Here is a 24508-nt window from a genome sequence, read left to right as displayed (position 1 = left end):
TATGCTCTGTGTAGTGCTGCTGGTGTGCCCTGTAGTCCTGCTGGTGTTCCTGTAGTCTTTCTGATATGCTCTTTGTAGTGCTGCTGGTGTGCCCTGTAGTCCTGCTTGTGTGCCCTGTGTAGTGCTGCTAGTGTGGCCTGTAGTCCTGCTGGTGTGCCCTGTGTAGTGCTGCTAGTGTGGCCTGTAGTCCTGCTGCTGTGCCCTGTGTAGTGCTGCTGGTGTGCCCTGTGTAGTGCTGCTGGTGTGGCCTGTGTAGTGCTGCTGGTGTGGCCTGTAATCCTGCTGGTGCAAATTCTATTGCTGTTGTTTGGTAGCACACAAGTCTCATGAAACTTGGAAGGAAATCTTAAACCAGAAAGAGTCTAATTTACTGAACTATTTGGAAAACTAAATGTACAGGAAATGACTCACAATGAAAATCATTCTTCGTTTCTTTAATATCCCCAGGGCAGCTGTGCTTTTGAAAGGGGAAAGGAATAAACATGACGAAATGCCAAAGGCGTCTCTAGGGGGATTGTGTTTAAAGTAAATCACACATAACACGGTTCTACTGTACAGTCAGGATAAACAGCGGACTATTTACACAATTATCAATGAGGTGAGCTGAAGGGAAATGATCTCACAGCCTAACTGGTCAGCAACAAAGGAATAACACACAGAACACTGAGTACCTGAAAATAATTTTCATAATAAAGCTGAGGGAAATTGGATAACCTCACAAGCGAGATGTGAAATTCTTCATCATCAAATTGCATTTCCAACTTCATGGCTCTCAATGAAATTGGTGGGATATAGATATTGGAATTCAGACTCAAGCCCATTATTCTTAATATTAACTCTTGTCAACAAAGTTCCCCTTATTTCTAGTCTTTCCAGGTGAAGCAGCATTTCAACTGTACCTCCTCCAATCTTGTGTATTGTATTTGCTGCACTCAATGTAGCCTATTCTACATTGGAGAAACCAAATGCAGACTGATCATTTTAACACAGCATCCTGCTCGCATGCACGCATGTCTGTCCTTGGCATGCTGCAGTGTTCCAATGAATCACAGTGCAAACTGGAGGAATACCATCTCATCTTCAGACTCGGTACTTTGCAGCCTTCTGGACTTAATATTGAGTTCAACAGCTTTAAATTGCAAACCAGCTCCTATTTCTTCCCTTTCTTTTAACTTGTTTTCATGTCCTCTCTCTATGTCCTAGTTAGGACTGCCAGTCCTTTCAAGACTGGGCAAGAGACGCAGCATTGTTTTGCCATTCTCACATTCTGACTGTTTAATCTGAACCGTCAACATCTTCTTCCATCAGCACCCTGTACCCACTATTTGCAGCTGCCCCCCCACCTTCCCCCCCCACCCCCAGCATAAATGCTGTCCCCTCCATATTTCAGCTCTGGTGAGAGTTATCTAGACTCAAAACCTTAGTTTGCTCTCTCTCCATGAATGCTGTCTGACCCACTGTGATCTCCAGCAATTGTTGTTTTCACTCCCCTTATTTCTCTACTATTTATATGCAACAGAAGGACTTCACACTACAATGCACTTAATTCCTTGTGCAAAAATAATAGACCTATATAAAATCCTAGACCTCTGGGTCAGAACTTGCCCAGTGTATATGTTAGGTTGCCATGAATCTGTACTCACAGACAGTGCCAAAAGGACGAGGTGACTTTTTCCATTGTCTGTGAGAGGCGACTGAGCCACTACAGTTGCTGCACCCAAGGCAATTGGTGTTTAAATAAATATAAGCAGAGTAGTGTTGATATGAAGAAAGCCCCTCAACATTTATACAGGACACGGACATGTCAAAATATTCCTAAAATCAGATTGGATTTATGTAAAAGGCAGTTGGGAAAACAATGGTCTTTTAAACTTCAATCATTTTATAGGAAAGTGATGTGATCAGGCGAGGTGCTGTATTTAAAGACTCTAGGTGAAAATTAAAATTTGACAACTCTTTAGATGGAAGCTACTTTCAGGCTGAGAAAGGGGAATGTGGAAAGTCAGCAGTCAGATCTGCCATTGCATTAAGAATGTGTTAATGTAACCTGCACAGTACCCAACACAGCCGAGTGTTGGTGAGACACAGTGTTACTTTCACTAACAGGCCACAGTTCAGACTCATCCTGGAATTCTTTCACAAAATAAACATAGTTAGATCTTGGCTCTGTCGTGCTGCTGGAGATGAGACACAAACCCGAATCTTACCAGAAATCGACTAAGTGTCATTTTGGTTGATTAACACAGAGGATTTCTCTTTGCATGCTTTTCACTATCATCCCAAACCCGCCTCATTAACTATCTATGGTGGCTCTAAGGTGCCCTGCTCTTCTGATGCTGGCCCGATTCTCCAATTGTTGAAATATCCTGGGATTCCAAAGACTATTGTGTACCCAGTCAAGGGCTGGCATATGGAATTGTTCGGCATATTTGTGATGGATTTATGGCAGATAAGTGGCAATAAGTGCCTCACCTTGCGGGCAGAGACCCACAGGTCCTGAGGACGGGGTGATGCAGAGGAGGACCATCCTCCTTACCCCAGGACTGGCAGAGAAGGTCACAACACCAGACCCTGCTAGCCGGGACTGAGGTTGCAGTGGGTTAGTGCCCTTGCAGATATACTTCACCCCTCTGCCAGGGTAATTGCAGCATCTTTTCTCTACTACCTCACATTTCTCTAACCCTGCTACTACCCAACTCACAGCAAGGGTTATATGCTGTCACTGTCATTGTCACAAAAAAAAATCTTCCCTCACTCGCTTCCACCCATTCAATCCTCTACACTCCTAATGCTGCCTGGGCTCTGTACCTTCTGCTTATTCACTCGAGACACCTCACCACTTCAAACCCATCCACACCAGCACCAACAGCTGGGCCACCCACAATCACCTCACCCCATCACTTTCTTTGTCTCTTTCAAGAAGAAAATGGCCCACAGTAGGCTAGAAAAAGTCAAGGTAGTGGTGGGGTGCCCAGCATTCTGCTCCTTACCCCCAAAGGGCAGGGGATCCTAACTGGGACTGTCCTGAGTGGCCAACTGACAGCGCACACACTAGACTGATATTAGGCTTGCTATTCTGGGACCCCTAACCCAGCGCCCCCTCCCCTAACCCCTAACCCCCTCTGACACCCCACCTGAAAGGAGTCTCTCTTAACTTGCTCAAGAACTGTAACCATAGAGTTTGAGATAGGGCCATTTGGTTGATGCACATTTAGTGTGTTTGGCACCCAGACGACTGGCACATGGTCCAGATGTGATAATGATGTGCTGTTGACAACTGAGACAAGCTGCCTGCTTTATTTCTGTGCTGAAATGCAAGATGTAACAGAAGGACTGTGAGCCTGTTAGTTCTGGCTGAGGGGGCAAAATGCAAAAAAGGCAAAGCAAGACAGAAATTTATTTTTATTCATTCACGGAATGAGGGCGTCGCTGGCCAGGCAGCATTTATTGCCCATCCCTAACAGCCTAGAGGGCAGTTCAGAGTCAACCACATTGCCGTGGGTTTGGAGTCACATGTAGGCCAGACCAGGTAAGGATGGCAGTTTCCTTCCCTAAAGGTCATTAGTGAACCAGATGGGTTTTTCCTGAGCTGTGAGCATCTCAGTGGGCACAAATTGTCTGAGCACTAAGACAGCAAATGAGGAGCCCTGAGATGCACCCCAGTCTAATCCATGAGTTGGGGGCCTCCTTGCATTAAAAGCATTCTGGCTGCAGCTTTCCACTAAGAGATACCAGTGCAATCTGAAGTGCAGCATTAAAGTGCAGAGCTGTAAATGTACTATGCTGTAAATGGAACAGTGATGTGTTATAATGATGCAATAAGGCTGGTACTTTGTATACCAAAGTGTATGGATGTGGGGTGCCTGGAAAGTGCCCTGAGATGGTGGTGCTGGCAGTCCAGGACTGAGGTCCAGAAGGCCAAGTGGCGGGCTGGGGTCACCAGGTACCAGCTTGGAATTCCATGCTAGGAATTCTCGGTGTCTACTTACTCCCTGGCAGGTGGGAGAATGAGAAACTGCATATCAGTGAGGTGAGATTTGGTAATAATGAGGCTGTTAATGAGTGATAATCCATGCTAATAGACTATGTACCACTCTCTAACGACAATCTCATCTCACCATCCAGCATTTGGTTGGAAAATTAGGCTTTATGCCCTTAATATTAAGATCATCCTTACTGGACATTTCAACTGATATTCCCAAATTTCTTTGCATGCCCCTTATCGTCAGGGATTGGGAACATCTGTCCTGAAGAGTCTGCAAAGGGACACTGATAGGTTAAATGAGTGTGTAAAACATTATCAGATGTAAGAAATTGAAGTTGGCTACTTGGCAAGAAGAGTAGAAAAGCAATATATTATTGAAATAGAAAGAGACTGCATAATGATCTGGTACACAGTGTAGTGGGTGTTCCTGCACATTACTCGGAAAACATTAGGAAATCATGAGAAAGGCAAATGGATTTTTTTTATTGTAAAGAGATAGAGCATATAAGGAGGGGAGTAGGATTCTTGTCGTGCAATGGTAGTCTCCTTACCTCTGAGCCAGGAGACCTGAGTTCAAGTCCCACCTGCTGCAGTGGTGTGTAATAACATTGGTGAAGAAGATTGATTAGAAAATATCCCCTTAAGCAGGGAAGCTTTGCTATAGTGCTATAGGACACTGGACCTTGTGTACTGTGGGTAATATTTGTTGCCTTACTTAAGAATGCAGATATTTGAATTGGAAGCAATTCAGAGGATGTTCACTGAGCTGATTTCTGGGAGGAAGGGGTTGTCTTATAATGAAATGTTGAGCAGGTTGGGCCTGTACTGTTTGAAGGAATGAGAGATGGTCTCGCTGAAACATGTTAGATTCTGTGTGGGCACAACTGGTTGGATACTAGACACTGGATCTTTGCTCTTGTGGAGGAATCTAGAAATCTAAAAATAAGAGGGTCACATTTAAAACAGACATGTGAATGAATTTCTTTTCTCTGAGGATATTAGTATTTGGAATTCTCTTCCACAGAGAGCCATAGTAATGACGAGGTCAGTGAATATTTCAACACTAGGTAAGACAGATTTTTAATTGACAAGGGAGTCAAGGGTTATGCAGAAAAATCGAGTTAAGGCCGCAATCAAATCAACTATGATATTGAATGATGAAATAGACTTGAAAGACAAAAAGGCCTACTTCTGCACCTTCATTACATGGCCTTAGGATCTATTGTGATTGTGGTCAATCTTATTGTGCCAATTTTCCACCACTCTAGTTGAAATGAGGATTTGAATATTCCTGGATGCTGTATTGAAATCAAAGGAAAATTGGTATTTTACAGGATTTAGATCAAAGTCTGCAGTGGTTGAAAGAGAAAGTACACTGCCATGTTCTCAGAACACCAAATGAAAGAGGGTTTTGCCACAATTGTGTACATCATAGGAAGTATGCAAATAATTTATGAAATAATGTTATTCAGCTGGCTTTGTCATGAATTGTAAATCCAGATCATAAAATCCTGGTTAAGATGTAACTGCACTCCAAAGCCACTGATCAAATAAATTCAAAAGAAGATTTTGTTCATTTTGCCACGAACCGTGAACCATTCAACATGATGCCACCAATCCAAGATGCTTCGCAGCTTCATTGTACATGAAACGCAAACAAAAATGAAACTGAACAGATCATCTGGCAGTAACCTAGGCACCAGAAAAGACATGAGCAGACACAGCCCTGTCAACCCTGCAAAGTCCTCCTTATTAATATTTAGGGGTTAGTGACAAAACTGGGAGAGCTGTCTCACAGACTAGTTAAGCGGCAGCCTGACATAGTCATATTCATGGAACCATATCTAATGGACCTTGTTCCAGACACCATTATCACCATCCCTGGGTATCCTGTCCCACCGGCAGGACAGACCCAGCAGACGTGGCAACATTGTGGTATGTAGTCAGGAGAAATTTGCTCTGGAGATCCTCAACATTTACTCTGGACCCCATGAAGTCTCACGGCTTCAGGTTAGACATGGGCAAGAAAATCTCCTGCTGATTACCATATACTGTCCTCCTGGGCAAATGAATTGGTACCCCTCCATTTTGAACAACACTCGGAAGAAGTACTGAGGATGGCAAGAGCAGACTGGGTGGGGGATTTCATGTCCATCACCAAGAGTGGCTCAGCAGCAGCATGACTGCTAGAACTGGTTGGGTCCTAAAGGACATTGCCACTAGAATGGGTCTGCGGCAGGAGGTGAGGGAAACAACAACATGGAAAAAGATATTTGACCTCATCCTTAGCAATCTGCCAGCTGCATATGCATCTGTTCATGAAATTATCGGTAAGATTAACCACCGTACAGTTCTCCTGGAGATGAAGTCCTGCCTTCAGATTGATAATAATCTCCATCATATTGTGTGGCACTATCATTGTGCTAAATGGGATAGACTTTGATCAGAGCTTGCAACTCAAAATTCGGGATCCATGAGGCACTCTGGGCCTTTAACAGCAACAGAACTGTACTCCAGCATAACCTGCAACTCATGGCCCGGCATATCCCCCACTCAACCATGACCATCAAGCCAGGGAATCAACCCTAGTTCAATGGAGACTGCAGGAGAGCATGCCAGGACCAGCACCAGGCATACCTGAAGATGAAGTATCAACCTGGTGCAGCCACCAAACAGGACTACTTGCATTCCAAACAGACTACGCAACAAGTGATAGACAAAACTAAGCGATCCCACAATCTAAGATCTAAGTTCTGCGGTCCTGCCACATCCAGTTGTGAATGATGATGAAAAATTAAACAACTCACTGGAGAAGGAAGCTCCACAAATATCCAAATCCTCAATGATGGAAGAACCCAGCCCATCAGTGCAAAAGGTAAGGCTGAAGCATTCACAGAAATTTTTAGCCAGAAGTGCCTAATGGATGATCCATCTCAGCCTCCTCCAATAGTCCCCAGCATCACAGATACCAGTGTTCAGCTAATTTGATTCATTCCTCATCACATGGGAGCTGGGACTGATATTAGATGAATATTTTGTGTCAGTTTTTACTGTGGGGAAAGCATGGAGTTAAGCGAACTCAGAGAAATAAATACTGATGTCTTGAAAACAGTCCACATTACAGAAGAGGATGTGCTGGAGGTCTTAAAAAACAAAGGTAGACAAATCTCCAGGATTTGATCAAGTGTATAACAGGATATTGTGGAAAGCTACAGAAGAAATTGTGGGGCCCCTGGCAGAGATATTTGTATCATCTGCAGCCAGGGTGAGGTGCTGGAGAACTGGAGGCTCATTAATGTTGTGCTTTTATTTAAGAAAGGCTGCAAGGATAAGCCTGGGAACTGTAGACCTGTGAGTCTAACATCGCTGTTGGAGGGGATTCTGAGAGATAGGATTTCCATGAACTTGGAGAGGCAAGGACCGATTAGGGATAGGCAGCATAGCTTTCTATGTGAAAAATTGTGACTCACAAAATTTTTGCGCTTTTTGAGGACATAACCAAAAAGATTGATGAGAGCAGAGCAGTAGACATTGTCTACAGGGACTTTAGTAAAACTTTGACAAGGTTCTGCATGGTAGACTGCTTAGCAAAGTTAGACCACATGGGATTCAGGGAGAGCTTGCCAATTGGATACAAAATTGGTTTGATGGTAGGAGAAAGAAGATGATGGTGGAGCGTTGTTGTTTGGACTGGAGACCTCTGACCAGAAGAGTTCCAGAGGAACTGGTGCTAATTCCACTGTTGTTAATCAATTATATAAATGATTTGGATGAGAATTTAGAAGACATGGTTAGTAAGTTTGTGGATGACAACAAAAATGGGTGGCATAGTTGACAGTGAAGAGGGTTATCTAAGATTATAAAGGGATCTTGAACAATTAGGCCAATGGGCTGAGGTGTGGCAGACGGAGTTTAATTTGGATAAAGGCAAGGTATTGCATCTTGGTATAACGAACAAGGGAAGAACTTGTGCAGTTAATGGTAGGACCCTGAGTAGTGATGTTAAACAGAGAGATCTAGGGTTTCTTTGAAAGTTACGTCGCAGGTAGACAGGGTAGTTAAGGCATTTAACGCACTTGCTTTCATTGCTCAGACCATTGAGTATAAAAGTTGAGATGTCATGTTGGGGTTGTATAGGACTTGGTGAGGCCACATTTGGAGTAGTGTGTACAAATCTGGTCACCCTGCTTTTTGAAGGACATTATTAAATTAGAGAGGGTTCAGAAAAGATTTGCCAGGATGTTGCTGGGACTGGAGGGTTCGTGTTATAAGGAGAGATTGGATAGGTTGCGAATTTTTTCCCTGGAGCTTAGGAGGTTGAGAGGTGACCTTATAGAGGTTTATAAAATCATGAGGGACATGGATAAGGTGAACAGCAAAAGTCTTTTCCCAAGCGTGGTGGAGTTCAAAACTAGAGGGCATAATTTTAAGGTGGGAGGAGAAACATTTAAAAGGAACAAAGTGGCCACTTTTCCCCTATTCATTCATGGGATGAGGGTGTTGCTGACCAGGCAGCATTTATTGTCTAGAGTCATATACAGGCTAGTAGCTTCCTTCCCATAAGGGCATTAGTCCTTAAGAACCAGAAGGGTTTTATTAATTCATGGCCATTGTTAGATTCTTAATTCCAGATACTTTATTGAATTCAAATTCAACCATCTGCTATGGCAGGATTTGAACCTGGGTCCCTAGCATGTTATCTGGGTCTCTAGATTAACAATCCTGTGATAATACCATTAGGCCATCACCTCCCCCACATGATTTGTGTATGGAATGAACTGCCAGAGGAGGTGGCTGATGCAGTTACAATTACAACATTTAAAAGACATTTGGACAGGTACACGAATAAGAAAAATTTAGAGGGATATGGACCAAATGCAGGCAAGCAGCACTAGTTTAGTTTGGGAACTTTGTTCGGCATAGACCAGTTGGATTGAAGGATCTGTTTCTGTGCTGTATGACTCTATGACCTCGCCATTCTTTTGTGAATAGTATTGAGTAAGAAATAAGCTCTGACTGAGTAATGAAAGCTAAGAGATGGGACACTGTGCTACTTCAAGACAGAAAGGACAAAAGCAGAACTTGCAGATAGCTGCACGTTTCTGTACTATAACTGTTCAGTCACTAACCACAAGTAGAAATTCTGCATTCTTAAATTGGATTAAATTAATTAAATTATTTGACAGCTGGCACTCCAGCAAGTGGGAGATATTCAAATCCATGATCAATATGTTCAGATCTTGGTAATTTAAATCAACTATGTTAAACAGTTTGCATGTCTGATTCCAGATAAACTCATTGGAATAAATGATACGGCCCTGCCTTAATAATGTTTGTATCAGATTACTGATCATTGATTGGAGAGTGTGTGGGTGAGGTGATGCCAGCAGTCTCATTAATGTATCTGTTACATGTGATGAATGTCTAAGTAGGAAAAAGAGTAGGCCATTCAGCCCGTGTAGCCTGGCCTACCTTTCAATGCTGCCATGGCTGAATTAAATCTTCTCATGTTCCACATTCTCATAACCTTTACGTTACTTGTAACTGAAATCTATCAATCACTACCTGGAATATACTCAAAGACTGAACTTCACAGCTCTCTATGATGTTTGCAACCAGGATCCTGCATACACTACTGCACTGTATTTTGTATTTCAACAAATTGAAATCGAGCTCAAAATCTGTCTTGTAAATGTTTGAAGCTTGAGCATTGAAATTAAAATCATTTGAATTGAAAGAACATAGATTTCTAAACACAGCTGTTTATAGAATCATAAAATCCCTACAGTGTGGAAGCAGGCCATTCAGCCCATACCAACCTTCCAAGAGCAACCCACACAGACCCATTGCCCTATCCTCGTAACCCTGCATTCCCCATTGCTAACCCACCTAGACCGGACATCCCTGGACACTATGGGCAATTGAGCATGACCAATCCAAGTAACCTGTACATCTCTGGACTGTGGGAGGAAACCGAAGCACCTCAGGGGAACCCACACAGACACAGGGAGAATGTACAAACTCCACACAGATAGTCACCTGAGGATGGAATTGAGCATGGGTCCCTGGCGTGTTGAGGCAGCAGTGCAAACTGCTGAGCCACAGTGCACCCTAATTTCCTGGTGCCTTTGGTGACAAGAAAGAAAATTAGCTGCACACTTGTGAACAGCCAGCGTCATGTGGACGTTGCTTCTAAATTTGTACCTAGTTCAGTGATGTTTATGTTAGCCCCATTACCCTCAGGTCACAAACTATGTTACAGTGATGACATCATGAGCATGTCTGTTAAAGGTATACAGATATACTAACTGTGAGACATAACGCACCAATGTGCAGTGCATTTTCTTTAAATTGTTTTGAGGGTGTGGAAATTGTCAAATATTCCTTATTTTTGATGGGCCCTCTCAACAGTTCATGCTTACTAGAGACTCTGAACTACTCACAAATCTCTTTAAAGCAGGTACTTAGAAACATATGAGTCTGGTTGAACCTCACAAGTTCAAGTCTCATCACAGTAGCTTCAGAATTATTTTAATCCAGCTTGCAAAAAAAAAATCAGGTCATATAAAGCTATCATCAAGATGAGGCAATGAAATTGTTGAATTGTCCTTAAAACTGAGTTAATTCATTCATGTTCATTACGGAAGGAAATCTACTACCTTCGCTCAGTAAATAACTCAGTTATATCAAACTGCTCCAACAATACCATGTGGAGAGTTCACAATGCAGCTCACTATCAACAGCATCTCAGGACAATGAATCCTGAAAACGTGTTTTTTTAAAATAAGATTTAATCAGAAATATAATTCTTTCTGAGTTATTTTCACAGACACAGTCCAGTCAATATATGTGGTAACAAATACACCAAATGTGGTCGTGAATGTTGGCAACAATGCCACACTTGACTGCTCCTATAGGACGCAAGTTGAATCCGCATTTTCCCTTGAATGGTGCTTTACACCTGGCCCAAAAGGAGATGGAAATGCACAGAAGGTAAGAGACACTTGTCCCCCATTTTCTTCATTTTAAAACACTCTTGTTTCCTGCTTACAAATCATTGTACACCTAAAGGAGTGCTAAAGAAAGAATGGCACAGAGCACTGCATCTCAATCATATATGTCAGCCCCAGCTCAGTCGGTGATAGGCTTATACCTTTGACAAAAGAGTGTGGATTCAAATCCCTCCACAAAGTTGCATACAAAATCTAAGCTGACTCTTCAGTGTAATACGGAGGGGATACTGCACTGTTGCTTGTTCCATCTTTCACATGAGATGTTAAACTAAGAAGGATTCCAAATCATTGTTTCAAAGAAGCACAGGGAAGTTGTTCCATTTGTGCTGACCAGTATTGATCCCTCAGCCATGATTGCTAAATTATCTGAACATTGGCACATCATTGATTGTATGATCTTACTTTGCACAAATTGAAGAGCATTTCTTACAATAGTGAGAAAGGACTGTCAAGCATTTTAGGGTATTCTAAGATCATGAAGCGTACTATATACATGCAATTGCTTTCTTTTATTTCCAAGCATTTCATGTATAGTGAATTACATTGAAGTGTAAAGATTGTTGTATGGGTAAAAACAGCACCACTTTATACACAGCAGGATCCCACAAATAACACGATGAATGACCAGTTATTCTAGGGAGAATTTTAAGTTTTGTTTGGTTGGCCAGCTTGGTGGGCTAGGGAGGTGTAATGTGTGTGTTGACAGCGTAACAGACCCTGGTGAAACCTGGAAGTAGATGGGGTCATGTTAGGTTTCCTTTTGGGATTTAATCCTTCCTCTGCATTCTAAAGTATTAATCCCTCCCCACCAATGAACTATCTTGGTCATTAATGTTCAGTCCATGCTGTCAGAGAAATGTTTATGGTCACACAAAGAATGACTTGGCTTCTCTGGGGAAATGACATCCAAACTCATATTATTTTAGTGCTGCACTATTGTCTCAGAGCAGCACTGATGGAGCCTTGGAATAATTCAATCATTATGAAGACATTTCGCCCATGGGTACTTCAGCACTTTGGGATACTGAGGTCCTTCAGCACTTTACTAATAGTAAAGTAAACCAATCTTGTTCCCTAGATTGGTTCCCTATCATGCTAGAATTTCCAAACTCACTACAACATGAAAAGTTATTACTAAGAGGCTTGGAAAACCCTTCTACAGAGGAGGGACAATCAAAAGGAAAGCTTTTGGATTCTATATGATTCTTTAGAAGTAGAAACCAGGAATAAGGCTCTTTAAGCTGATAGACACAGAAGACACAAATCCCCAATATTGTGAAATGCACTGCTCACATCTAAGGCCTCAGGCCCAATCTTTTATCTTTTCAACAGATAATTTTTTAACACAATTCTGTTTGCTCAGATTCTTTATTATACTGATGGGAAAACGTACAGACTTGGGCCTCAAGCTAATCGAATCAAACTGGTTGACCCGAATCCAACCAATGGAATAGCGTCCATTAGAATTGAAAACACTAGGCCATCAGATACGGGCACGTATTCATGTGATATAAACAATCCTCCGGATTTTACTGGAACCAGTGAGGCATTTGTCAATTTAATCGTCCAAGGTAAGAAGAAGAAACTAATATTCTGCTGTCTATTATCTTGTTGATCTGTTGTTCCACCATTTCATGTCTTTAGGGCTTGTCAATATTCAATTGAATATGGTTAATATTTTAGAGAAAGTTTTCAAACTCATGCTTCTTTTTAGCAACATTAAAGCCCTGCACTACCAAACAATGATTTGCTAAATACTTTAAACTGGAAAGTGTTTTTTGTTAGGCCCCCTAAGCGTATGTTTAATTTAAAATTTATTAACTTTGGCCGAATGATTGAGAACCAATGGACACAGTTTAAGGTATTTGACAAAAACCTTAATGGTAACGTAAGGAAGAACTTGTCAGTTCCTGAGAGAGAGTGGTGGAGGCAGCTTTAATCAGAGCTTCCATAGGGAATTGAAGAAACACCTGAAGAGAGAAAATCTGGACTAAAGACCAGGGCTGTGGACCAAACCGAGTTCCTCTCACAGAGAACTGGCACAAATAAAATAGGCCAGATAGCCTCCGAATGCGCTCTCACTATTTGATGATTCTATTCTATAATTATTAAAGATAAAAATATAGAAGCCAGGAAAATGCAATACGTCAGCTGAATGACCATTAAGTTAACAGATTAAATGGGAAAGAAGGGTGAAAACAATAGAATTCCTTCCAATGTTGTTGCTTTATTATTTTTATAAATATACTTTTATATAATAATTATGTTTCTCTGGGTTATAGAATAATAGAGTCATATAACATGGAAACAGACCCTTTGGTTTAACTCAACCATGCCAAACAGCTTTCCTAAACCAAACTAGCCCCGTTTGCCTGCGTTTTGCCCATATCACTCTAAACCTTTCCTTGGTGTACCTCAAGGATCTGTTTTGGGGTCACTGTTGTTTGTCATTTTTATAAATGATCTGGATGAGGGTGTAGAAGGATGGGTTAGTAAATTTGCGGATGACACCAAAGTCCGTGGAGTTGTCGATAGTGAAGGATGTTGCAGGTTACAGAGGGACATAGATAAGCTGCAGAGCTGGGCTGAGAGGTGGCAAATGGAGTTTAATGCAGAAACGTGTGAGGTGATTCACTTTGGAAGGAGTAACAGGAATACAGAGTACTGGGCTAATGGTAAGATTCTTGGTAGTGTGGATGAGCAGAGAGATCTCGGTGTCCATGTGCATAGATCACTGAAAGTTGCCACCCAGGTTGATAGCGTTGTTAAGAAGGCGTACGGTGTGTTAGGTTTTATTGGTAGAGGGATTGAGTTTCAGAGCCATGAGGTCATGTTGCAGCTGTACAAAACTCTGGTGCGGCCGCACTTGGAGTATTGCGTACAGTTCTGGTCACCACATTATAGGAAGGATGTGGAAGCATTGGAAAGGGTGCAGAGGAGATTTACCAGGATGTTGCCTGGTATGGAGGGAAGGTCTTATGAGGAAAGGCTGAGGGACTTGAGGCTGTTTTCGTTAGAGAGAAGAAGGTTAAGAGGTGACTTAATAGAGACATACAAGATGATCAGAGGATTAGATAGGGTGGACAGTGTGAGCCTTTTTCCTCGGATGGTGATGGCTAGCATGAGGGGACATAGGTTTAAATTGAGCGGTGATAGATATAGGACAGATGTCAGAGGTAGGTTCTTTACTCAGAGAGTAGTAAGGGCGTGGAATGCCCTGCCTGCAAAAATAGTAGACTCGCCAACTTTAAGGGCATTTAAATGGTCATTGGATAAACATATGGATGATAATGGAATAGTTTAGGTTAGATGGCTTCAGATTGGTTTCACAGGTCGGCGCAACATCGAGGGCTGAAGGGCCTGTACTGCGCTGTAATGTTCTATGTTCTATGTTCAGTGTTCTATGTGTGTACCTGTCCAAATGCCTTTTAAATGTTGTGTCTGTACCTGCCTTGAACCACTTCCTCTGGCAATTCATTCCATATATGCATATACCCTCTGTGTGAAAAAAGTTGTCCCTTAGGTCCTTTTTAAATCATTCACCTCTCACCCTAAACCTATGCCCTCTAGTTTGAACTCTCTTTCCATGGAGAAAAGACCTTAGCTATTCACCTTATCTATGCCTTTCATGATTGTATAAGCCTCCATAAGGTCAGCCCTTAACCTCCTATGCTCCAGGGGAAAAAATGTCCCAGCCTATCTAGCCTCTCCTTATAACTCAAACCCTCCAGTCCCGCTACCATCTTTGTAAATTGTCACAGGTCTCAAGTATTGCTGGAAAAGGATCAAGATATAATTGCACATATTGTGCTGCCATTCAGTAATCATTTAAAAAATGGTTTTCTTATGTTTGCAATCCCTGTCAGACATGTAATATATCCTGGCTGACAGTGAATGGTCAGAGGCCATTGGTAGCAAGTGTCTGCACTGCACTGTGATTGAATCCTGGATCCCTCAGTCTCCTAGGGGTTCTTTTGAGTGGAATTGGGAGCTTGCTGCATTTGAGTGTGAATTCAATTACACTATACCTGATTAGGAAAACGAAAAATAAAACTTCCCAACATTCGCAATGACCTCCTAACAAAACCCTGGGGGCCTCCCCACATAAATATGTGATGCTTCTGAGAAAACAAGTTAGTTAATGGTTAATTAGAGATGGAAGAGGCATTTCATTTTCTTTTTATTGTAGGAACAGGGTGCATTCTATGGCCAGGGTTCAGGCAAATTGTGGGCACTGAACTCAAATAGTGGGAAGCACAGGTTCAGTTTGGTTGCCAATGCAAAATAATTGATGACGTATTTTTTCCGGTGCCTTTGAACTTCTCTCTTCCTATAATCTCAATCATCAAACTTAATAATTATTGCATAACATCACAAGTCTTCCAATATAATATTATAGAAGTTTATAAAATCATGAGGGGTATAGACAGGGTTAATGGTAGTTGTCTTTTCCCTAGGATGGGGGATTTCAAGACAAGAGAGCACATTTTTAAGGTGAGAAGAGAGATTTGAAAAAAAACAAGAGGGCAATTTATTTTACACAAAGGGTGGTTCATGTGTGGAATGAACTTCCTGAGGAAGTGGTAGATGCAGGTACAATCACAACATTTAAAAGACATTTGAATATGTACATGATAAGGAAAGGTTTGGAGGGGTATGGGCCAGGAGCAGGCAGGTGGGACTAGTTTAGTTTGGGATTATGTTTGGTGCGGACTGGTTGGACCAAAAGGTCTGTTTCCATGCTGTATGACTCTGTGACTCTATGTTTAGGTGGAGATACTGATGTGTACACTTATTTCTAATTCTGTAGTCGCACCATCCATTCCTGAATGTAAAGTGATTGGGAAACCGTACATAGGAAACAATGTGACATTGCTGTGCAGATCATCAATAGGCCAGCCAAGTCCTAAGTATACATGGTCAGACGTCAACCCTGGTACTGAGAAATCATCATCGAGAGTCACGTTAAAAGGTATGCGGATGCTATTTCTCATCATAAGGCACTTTTTAACTTCAGTAAAACAGAAAGAAGGAAATCACACCTTTGTTGTATCTGATATATCTTCAGAACTTGCCCAAGCAGGCTAATAATATGTGGTCACTGTTACTTTAGTAAGGCCCTTCACCACAATGTTCAGATTTGTGATTTCTTAGGATAGATTTGTGACCTAAAGAATTGAATTGTCCTCCCCTTGTGGAAGCCCAATAACTAATTTCTAACAATTCTTGGGGCAACATCTTCAGGTAGTTTCTTTTATTCAATGACTGGAGGTAGGCATCATTGCACTATGCTGCACCATCCCGAATTCAGTTGAGAAGGTGAGCTGTCTTTTCATCTAAGACAGTCCATTGAAAGGAGATAGGTACATCGGTAGTTGTTGGAGCTAGGTCAGGAGGAAAAACCAACTCCCCTCCTTATAATCTCCTCTCAGTCAATCACAGCAAATACTTCTATTTCTTTTCAGCATGCTGATATCAGACTTCAATTAGAACCTTATTTGCTGGAGAATGACATAGACAATTACCAAGGTTGTCTTGAATAAAAGGAGGAAGAATTTTCTTTTGTAGGAACAAAGCAAGGAAATAAAAATGACATCAAGCAAACATAAATAATAAGCTTTAGAGGGAAGTGTTTGGTACATCCAAGTAGAATGAAGACTATGCACCATAAAAGTTCTTAGAGTCCTTGAGTTATTAAATATTTCTTACCTGCATTGCAGAAAGTGTGTATATCTTTGAGTTATCAATGAATGGTTTATCCCAATTTGCTTTTTCCTCGGGTGTTATCTTCAAAGGCAGTGAGGGAAACAGATAGCAAGAGAGAGAACATCTTTCAGTCTTGCTTACAAAACCATTTTCCTTCTATCTGCTCAGCTGCTCAAAAGCAGTTGTTGAAAGTTAATCCAGTGTGCATTCTTGAGTCTAGCTCCATGTTCTTTCCAAATGGTCTGTCTGGCAGGTGAGACTTTCACCTCTCAAAATGTGAATTTATCATTAAAGCGTGAATTAAAATAGGAAATGCAAATTTATTGAGACTATCTCAATTGCTTGGTTTCAATCTCTTTAGATAATAACAGTAATTTAATGACAGACGCTTTATTTATTCTTCATGAATGTCACAAAGCGTGCATCAATCTGTGTTGAGGTGACCGCTGCAACCATTTTGATCCATGATTCTTTCCTCTCGTAAGTTATTTAAGTCTATGGAAGATCTCAGGTGTAAAGTCAGACAATGGAAGTTAAAAAATTTGATAGTCCACATTTATCATCATTGTAACATAATGCTGTCAGTATGGTAGTTCTGGGAATTTGTGCTGTCCCTGTGGTTCCCATCTTCCTATGCTAAAGAAATCAATTGCCCCAGCTTTTCTGAGTTCATCAGGCTTCTGATACTGGTAAAGAATTTAATATCCCAATACCATACTACCATAATCACTTCATAGTTTCTTTCATTTTTTGGCAATCACTCTCAAGGATTATTTAAGAGTGACTCTCTAGGCATACTTCTCATTTGTCCACATTAAATTTGTGTTTAATATTTATTCCCAACTCAACTGCAGGATTATATTTTGGCCAACTTGCTTTCTAATTTCTGTGTTGTCAACTCTGACTCCATTCATCCTCTTTGTCTAGTATCAGCTAAAAATTTGACAACTTTGCCTTGGGTTTTTGAACGAGGTTACTGATATAAATTCAGAACAGAAGTACCAGCACTCAATGCTGAGGTACAGAACTCAACACTTAATGCCCTGTGACATTAATCTGAAGAGTACTTTTTCCTACCCTTCACACAATTTCTTATCTTTCTTGAGGTTGATCCTAAACCAGTTTCAGTTAATTAATAGCTTCCCATGTAGCAATTTATCAGAGACTTTTGATGGTCAGATGACATCAGGTCAATGAAAGAACTACAATTTACTTTAGACAGTTAGTTTTTTCGGAAGTGTCAGGATCTTTGTCAGCCAGAATCTTCCTTTTCATAATTCAAGCAGATTCTTTGTAGCTAAGCCTGGACTCAGCAAATTTACTCCTGTGGTCAAGCAATCATGGTCCCAAAATTGAACATTCCACAGCTGGAGAAAACAGCCCTGTCAGAAAATTGGCCAAACTAAATTAAACAGCACCCAGTAGCTATCAGCTACAGAGGAAACCAAGATCAAAGACGTAACAAAGGTTCACGAGGAACTAGTTACAACCATCCAAGAGTTGTATAATGGAGCAGTATCGATCAGACTTTCTGGCACCTTGACTTTCAGCCACTGCCTGAGGACATGGACTTTATACCTTCCCAGCATGGCAACAGGAAACGATGTTGGCACAATCCTATTGAATACTTTGAAAAGCCTGCTCGGCCCCACTGACCAAAGAACAAGAACACAGAACATTCTGAAAGTTTTGGGGTGAGGGTGGATACAAACACATACCTGGAAGCCACCTCCTCAATGAAGACTCGCAATAAAACTTGGGCAGAAGACAGTGCATCAACCCAAGAAGACCCAGGAGAAGATCCACCCAGACCTTTGAGATCCCCCTTCATGGAAGAGAGCCAGACCTACATTGGAGAAGGAGATGCCAATATATCCAGCTTAAACACATGGATTGTTGTGGGTAATATCTGTTCTCAGACAGATAGCGCTAGATAAAGAGTATATTATAGGACTTTGGGAAATGCTCACATGGTGTTTTTAATAAGGAAATTTTGTTCATAAAATTGAGTTGAATGGAAAACCAAATTCTGTATCCCTTTGTCTGCTTCACGAATAAGAGCACTCGGCTAATGTGTCATTAATAAACTGATTGAAGTATCTAAAGCACAGACAACAGTCTTGATAATAAATTGCAGTATTTACACGGAATGTGAGTACAACTAAGTCTCTGTCATTGCCCATGTCTGCTTTGGTTTGAAACCTTTTTTGTACTTTGGCATTCTAGTAACCTGTTTCCAACCTACTTGTTTCTGTGCAATGTTTATTGACTCCTTCGTAATAGTTGTGGATGCCTCAGAAACATCCACCCACCATTCTCAGCACTCTGAAATACATGCCATCAATTGCTGGAAATGGATTTGTTTTAGGTCTGTTGGATCTCTCCAGAATTCTGACTCATTTTATAACAATGTCATTACTTGGGTACCATTATCTGGAGGGACCATGTTGTGTAAGTATTATCTTGTAAATATTTAGAAGCAGCATTTAAACTGTATGACACACTTCTTTTGCACGTAGTGGCATCCATTTAAGAGGATAACCTTCAAATTAGTGACATGTACTGAATAAATTGGAAGGGAATATTTTCCCCTATAGCTTATAAATGAAATTCAAATAGTTTCAGATATCTTGTTTATATATTGTGATATAATTACTGCTCAAAAAAAAACCTGCCTACATAAAATTTGCAGATTTGATCATTATTCCATGTGGATTAACTACCTTTCTGTTCTTTAGTTACAAGTTCATTCTATATAGTCAGTTCTGCTTCATCAGTACAGCCAGAGGATAGCATTTTGTTGGGTTTCTGATGTGAATCCTGAGCCTATGTTATGTTTCTCTGCACTCCATCGCTATTGCTTCCAATTAATCTAGAAAAATGGCAAAGGTTGACATTGTCCACAAAAAGTGACAACTTAACACAAATTCTACCCTTTATAAACCAATGGTTATTTGGGCTTTGTAACATAAACTGTGCATATATATAAAACATTTTTTCACTTTTATTGAGAGGAAAGAAAAAACCTAAATGCATTATGTTTTAAAGCAAAACCCAAATGTTAAGTCCAAAATTGCTGCTGAATTCTGCTTCGGTTGGTGATGTACTCTGGTTCAAGTAAGTATTTTTAGACTTCATAGGTTATGGAAACGTAATCTAAAGAAAATAAGTAAGAAAGGGATATTTGGATGCTCAGACAAAATGATTAGCTTATTATTTAGTGCAAGGATAAGGGAAAGGGTCACATGAGAGGGTTTGTCCATGGTCAGGAGGTCCCTTGTTTTGTGGGACAGACAGCATATGATAGCACTTGGCATTGTTGCCTCATACATCATGGGCTGGAGGGGATACATGGACAAGTTCAAACTTGTGTATACAAGTAGAGTGGGGACCAGGGGGCGTGCGAAACCTAAAAGGTTTACAGGAAGGGCTGCCTGGAAGAGGATTTGGATATTTGGAGACTCACTGACAACTGCTGGCCAAAAAAGCGTTATCTGTCGCCTTGCAGGCCTGCTAGAATGTGAACAGAACACAGGCTTACAAGATTCTTAATGCCTGCCACCCTGTTGCACCACCACCCCAGTCCCCTCCCAGCGCCCAGTTGCTATCTGTTCACTTGTCAGACCCTCCTTCTGTGAGGATGAACAGTTTTTCAATTTAGAAAAAGTCACTTTGAATTTAAAGGAATGTGCCATTGGGTATCCAGCACCTACTAAAGGAATAGGCAAGGCACTTTGTATTTTGGTTCTCTGGTGAGCCATTATAATTGGAAGTGAAATCAGATGTTCTGTACAGCAGAAATATGGAAATAATTTTCTTACCTAAAAACTCCGGGTTTGCGCTGGAAAGATTCATGGACTATTACAAAGCTCTAACATCAATAGTGCCAATTCCTTCGTTAGGTCACAGAAGTCCCCACAATTGTTTCAATTTTAAACACCTCCCTTTTAATCTTAAAGGTACTAGTTTTGATAGAGCGTACTTTCAAGCAGCTCTTTGTTTAAGTTGCTACTTGACTGGGCTTGGGGTTGAAATGGTGGCAACATATAACAGAATCCATACAGTGTGGATATAGGTCATTTGGCCCGAGTCCACACTGCCTCTCCAAACAGCATCCCACCCAGACCCATCCCCATACCCTATCCCTGTAACCCTGCATCCCCTGTGGCTAATGCACCTAACCAATACATCCCTGAACACTATGGGTAATTTAGCATGGCCAAGTGACCTAACTTACACATTTTTGAACTGTGGGACAAAACTGGAGCATCCAGCGGAAACCCGTGCAAACTTAGGAGAATGTGCAAACTCCATACAAACAGTTGCCTGAGCGTGAAGTCGAACCCAGGTCCCTGGCACTGTGAGGCAGCAGATCTGATCACTGAGCCACCATGCCATCCACCATTTGCCATCATTGACCAACTTCTATCCTGAGCAGACAAACATGGTTCAGCTTTCAACAATAAAAACACCAAAGTGGAGAAATGATTATTCTGCTATCCTACAAAAGCAATTAGCTTTCACTGATGTGGGGCCATGGATACAAGGATTTGTCCTTTAATATTAAATACTTGAAGGGAATTAAATGCAACAATGGGCTTTTATCAAATAGATTTTTAATGAAGTGGAGTCTTTAGTAGACACAAAAAAATTATTCTCTCATCATGCCAATGGTTGCAACTGAGTGAGTTGGCATGGTGTGTAATGCTGTTGGTTGTGGTGAGTCATGGATTGTTTTGTGTTGGCAAAATAATTGGTATAAGGGCTATAAAGGACGATGGGGATGTATGGGAATGCAGAAGTTGGCATATTATAAGGGTGGGTGGGGTCATGAGTTGATTTGAATACGGAATATATGATTGGCGAGGATGTAAAGGTTAGATGGCCTTCCTGTGATTATAATGGTTGGGACTGATGCAGGCCATATAAAAAGCTTATCTCAGTACTGTTTCTCAGACTAGTGAACAAACCTCATTCGTCTCTGGAACAAGATTCCAAACATTTGTCCTTCCAAGCCAGGTTTGAGGAGGCAACAATATACCCAAATTGCATCAGAAATGGAAATTGCTGGAAAAACTCAGCAGTTTCAGATCCAGTGACTCCTCCTCAGAACTGATTGTGGCTAGGAAAAGGTTGATATGTATGCTAAAGAAAGGGTGGGGGACGGAGGGGGAGTAAACGAGAGTGGAGATAGAGCCCATAGAGAGAGAATAACAGTTGGACAGACAAAGGAATGGGTAAAAGTTAGGCTGGGAGACTCCATAGCTAATAGAGACCGTTAGTGGCTGACAATGGGTTGTTTGTGGCAGCAGTCCTTGTGATAACAAAGCCTGGTGTGTGGGGGCTGGGGTAAGGACATGGGTGCTCAGGCCCTAAAATTATTGAACTCGATATTGAGTCCCGAAGGCTGCTGGGTCCCCAAGTGGAAATTGAGGTGTTGTTCTTTTAGCTTGCGCTGAGATTCACTGGAGCACTGCAGCAAGCCCAAAAATGGAGATGTTGGCCGGGGAATATGAAGAGGCAGGCAACTGGAAGCTCAGGGTCGTTTTTGCGCAAAGAATATATGTGTACTGCAAAGTAGTTTCTCAGTTTATATTTTGTCTCCCCACTATAGAGCAGAGCACACTATGAGAAGTGGATATTGTAAAGTTGATTGAGTGAGGGGCAGGTAAATCACTGCTTCACTTGAAAGGTGTGTCTGGGGCCTTGGTTAGTCAGGAGGGAGGAAGTAAACAAAATGGGGTTACACCTTCTGCAACTGCATGGGAAGGTGCTGCGGGGCTGTAGGGAGGTGTTGGGAGTGGAAGAGGAGTGGCCAAGGTAGGCCGGAGGAACAGTCCCTGCAGAAGGCTGATAAAGGAGGGGAGGGGAATATGTGTCTGGTGAAGATAGGGGAAATGATCCTTTGGATCTGGAAGCTGGCAGGTTGGTAAGTGAGGACCAGGGGTTTCTGATCACTGATGTATGAGGGAAAAGGAGGGAGAGAGCTGAAATGTGGGAGATAAGTCAGACAAGACTGATGGCCATGTCAACCATGGTGGAGGGGAATCTTTGGTTGAGGAAGGAGGAGGACATTTTGGAGACCCTTTGTAGAAGGATCATCATCGGAACAGTTGCGATGGAGGCAGAGAAACTGGGAGAATGGAATAGAGTCCTTATAGGAAGCAACGTGTGAGGATGTATAGTCAAGGTAACTTCGGAATCAGAGGGTGTGTAACTGATATCAGTTGCCAGCCTATCCATAGAAATGAAAACACCATTGTTGAGAAAGGGTAGGGAGGAGCCAGAGATGGACCATAAGAGCAGGTGGAAATTAAAATCAAAAGTGACAATACAATACCTTAGGGAATTCAGGCCTCAAAGATATTATATTTGCCGATCTAGCTAGTATCACCAAAAGACAACTGCAATCAATTGAATTAATAGCATGCAAAGACAGCTACAACCCATAAAGCTATGTCCTCTCAGAAACCTTTGCACCAGAGAGAGAAAGTAGAGGAAGGGACAAAGTAAATTGGGTATATCTGTGGAAATTTATCATTTCATCGTGAACTGAATTCCCCACAATGTTAATGATTTATTTCTATTCATAATTTTCATGAAATTTTTTAAAGCTGCTTTGTCAACAAAGTAGATTCCCACTAAGATACTGACATTGCCTATCTGGAGTCAGTAGGAATTTTAGTGGGAGGGTAATGGATTACTCTTACAGCTTCTGGACATACTGGGTTCATTTAGTGATTTACTGCCACAGTGACAGACATTTATTACTTCACCTGATTCCTTCTTGATTCTGAGCATCTTGTGTTTGTTTCTGAAGAAGGGTCCATACCTGAAACACCAGCTTTCCTGCTCCTCTGGTTCTACTTGGCCTGCTGTCTTCATCCAGCTCCACACCTGGTTACCTCAGACTCCAGCATCGGCAGTTCCTACTACCCCTTGTGTTTGTTTCAGTCATTTCTTTTCTTCCTTTTCATATTTGTAGATTCTAATAAAGGCAACCTGTTTCTGAGAAACCTGACAATGGAGCACTCAGGAACCTACAAGTGTGTGGCATCCAACATCCTTGGGGAACGATCATGTCAACTGGTTCTCACAGTCACAGGTAAGGATAGATTTCTTTTGTCAAATTCAGCTGTTAATCTTTTCAGTAAAATAACCCTAAATATAGGCATGAGCAAATGCCACTACAAACAGATGGCATTTATCTAACTTTCAATTTGCAATAACGTTGTCATTTTTGGCTGTTTTTGGGAACCAATACTTCACGGCCTGAAGGCATCTTGTGAATGGTGTGGGTGGGATTCAGTGGGGAATTAGCAAACGGAGAGAAAAAGGACTTTGATAATTAAAACATTGAAGTGATAATGTGGCATCATTTCACTGTATCACCAAATGTACTGAATTTGTAAACAAGGTTTTGAGAGTTTGCTGTGTGCAAAAATTACATTTAGTGCAATTTTCACTGGAAATGTGGAACAGAGAAAATCTACAGACCCAATGCAACAGGAGTAGCACCGTGTCTCAATGGTTTCACACTGTTGCCTCACAGCACCAGGGACCCGGGTTTGACCCTTTCCCCTGGCTGTGTGGAGTTTGCACATTCTCCCTGTGTCTGCATGGCTTTCCTCTGGGTGCTCTGGTTTCCTCCCACAGTCCTAAAATGTGCAGATTAGGTGGATTAGCCATGCTAAAATTGCCCATAGTGTACAGAGATATGCAGGCTTGGTGGATTAGCCATGCTAAAATTGCCCATGGTGTACAGGGATGTGCAGGCTAGGTGGATTAGCCATGCTAAAATTGC

General features: G+C 41.6%; 1 protein-coding gene across 2 annotated transcripts in view; it reads left to right on the top strand.

Moving 5' to 3' along the window:
• LOC109918454 (V-set and immunoglobulin domain-containing protein 2) overlaps window positions 1–24508 on the top strand; it is a 44069-nt gene that overhangs the window by 12424 nt on the left and 7137 nt on the right. The window contains exons 2-5 of one of the 2 annotated variants that reach the window (XM_048615657.1): window positions 10815–10978; window positions 12362–12569; window positions 15809–15970; window positions 23690–23809. In XM_048615657.1, coding sequence (XP_048471614.1) covers window positions 10815–10978; window positions 12362–12569; window positions 15809–15970; window positions 23690–23809 — 654 coding nt within the window. Of the gene's footprint in view, window positions 1–10802; window positions 10979–12361; window positions 12570–15808; window positions 15971–23689; window positions 23810–24508 lie in introns of both variants that reach the window. The other variant, XM_048615656.1, reaches the window with a different exon arrangement.

This window comes from Rhincodon typus, chromosome 32, assembly GCF_021869965.1.
Source record: "Rhincodon typus isolate 14 chromosome 32, sRhiTyp1.1, whole genome shotgun sequence".
Classification (NCBI taxonomy): domain Eukaryota; kingdom Metazoa; phylum Chordata; class Chondrichthyes; order Orectolobiformes; family Rhincodontidae; genus Rhincodon; species Rhincodon typus.
The sequence above is the reverse complement of the archived record's forward strand: the minus strand, read 5'-3'. Positions and strand labels throughout refer to the sequence as shown.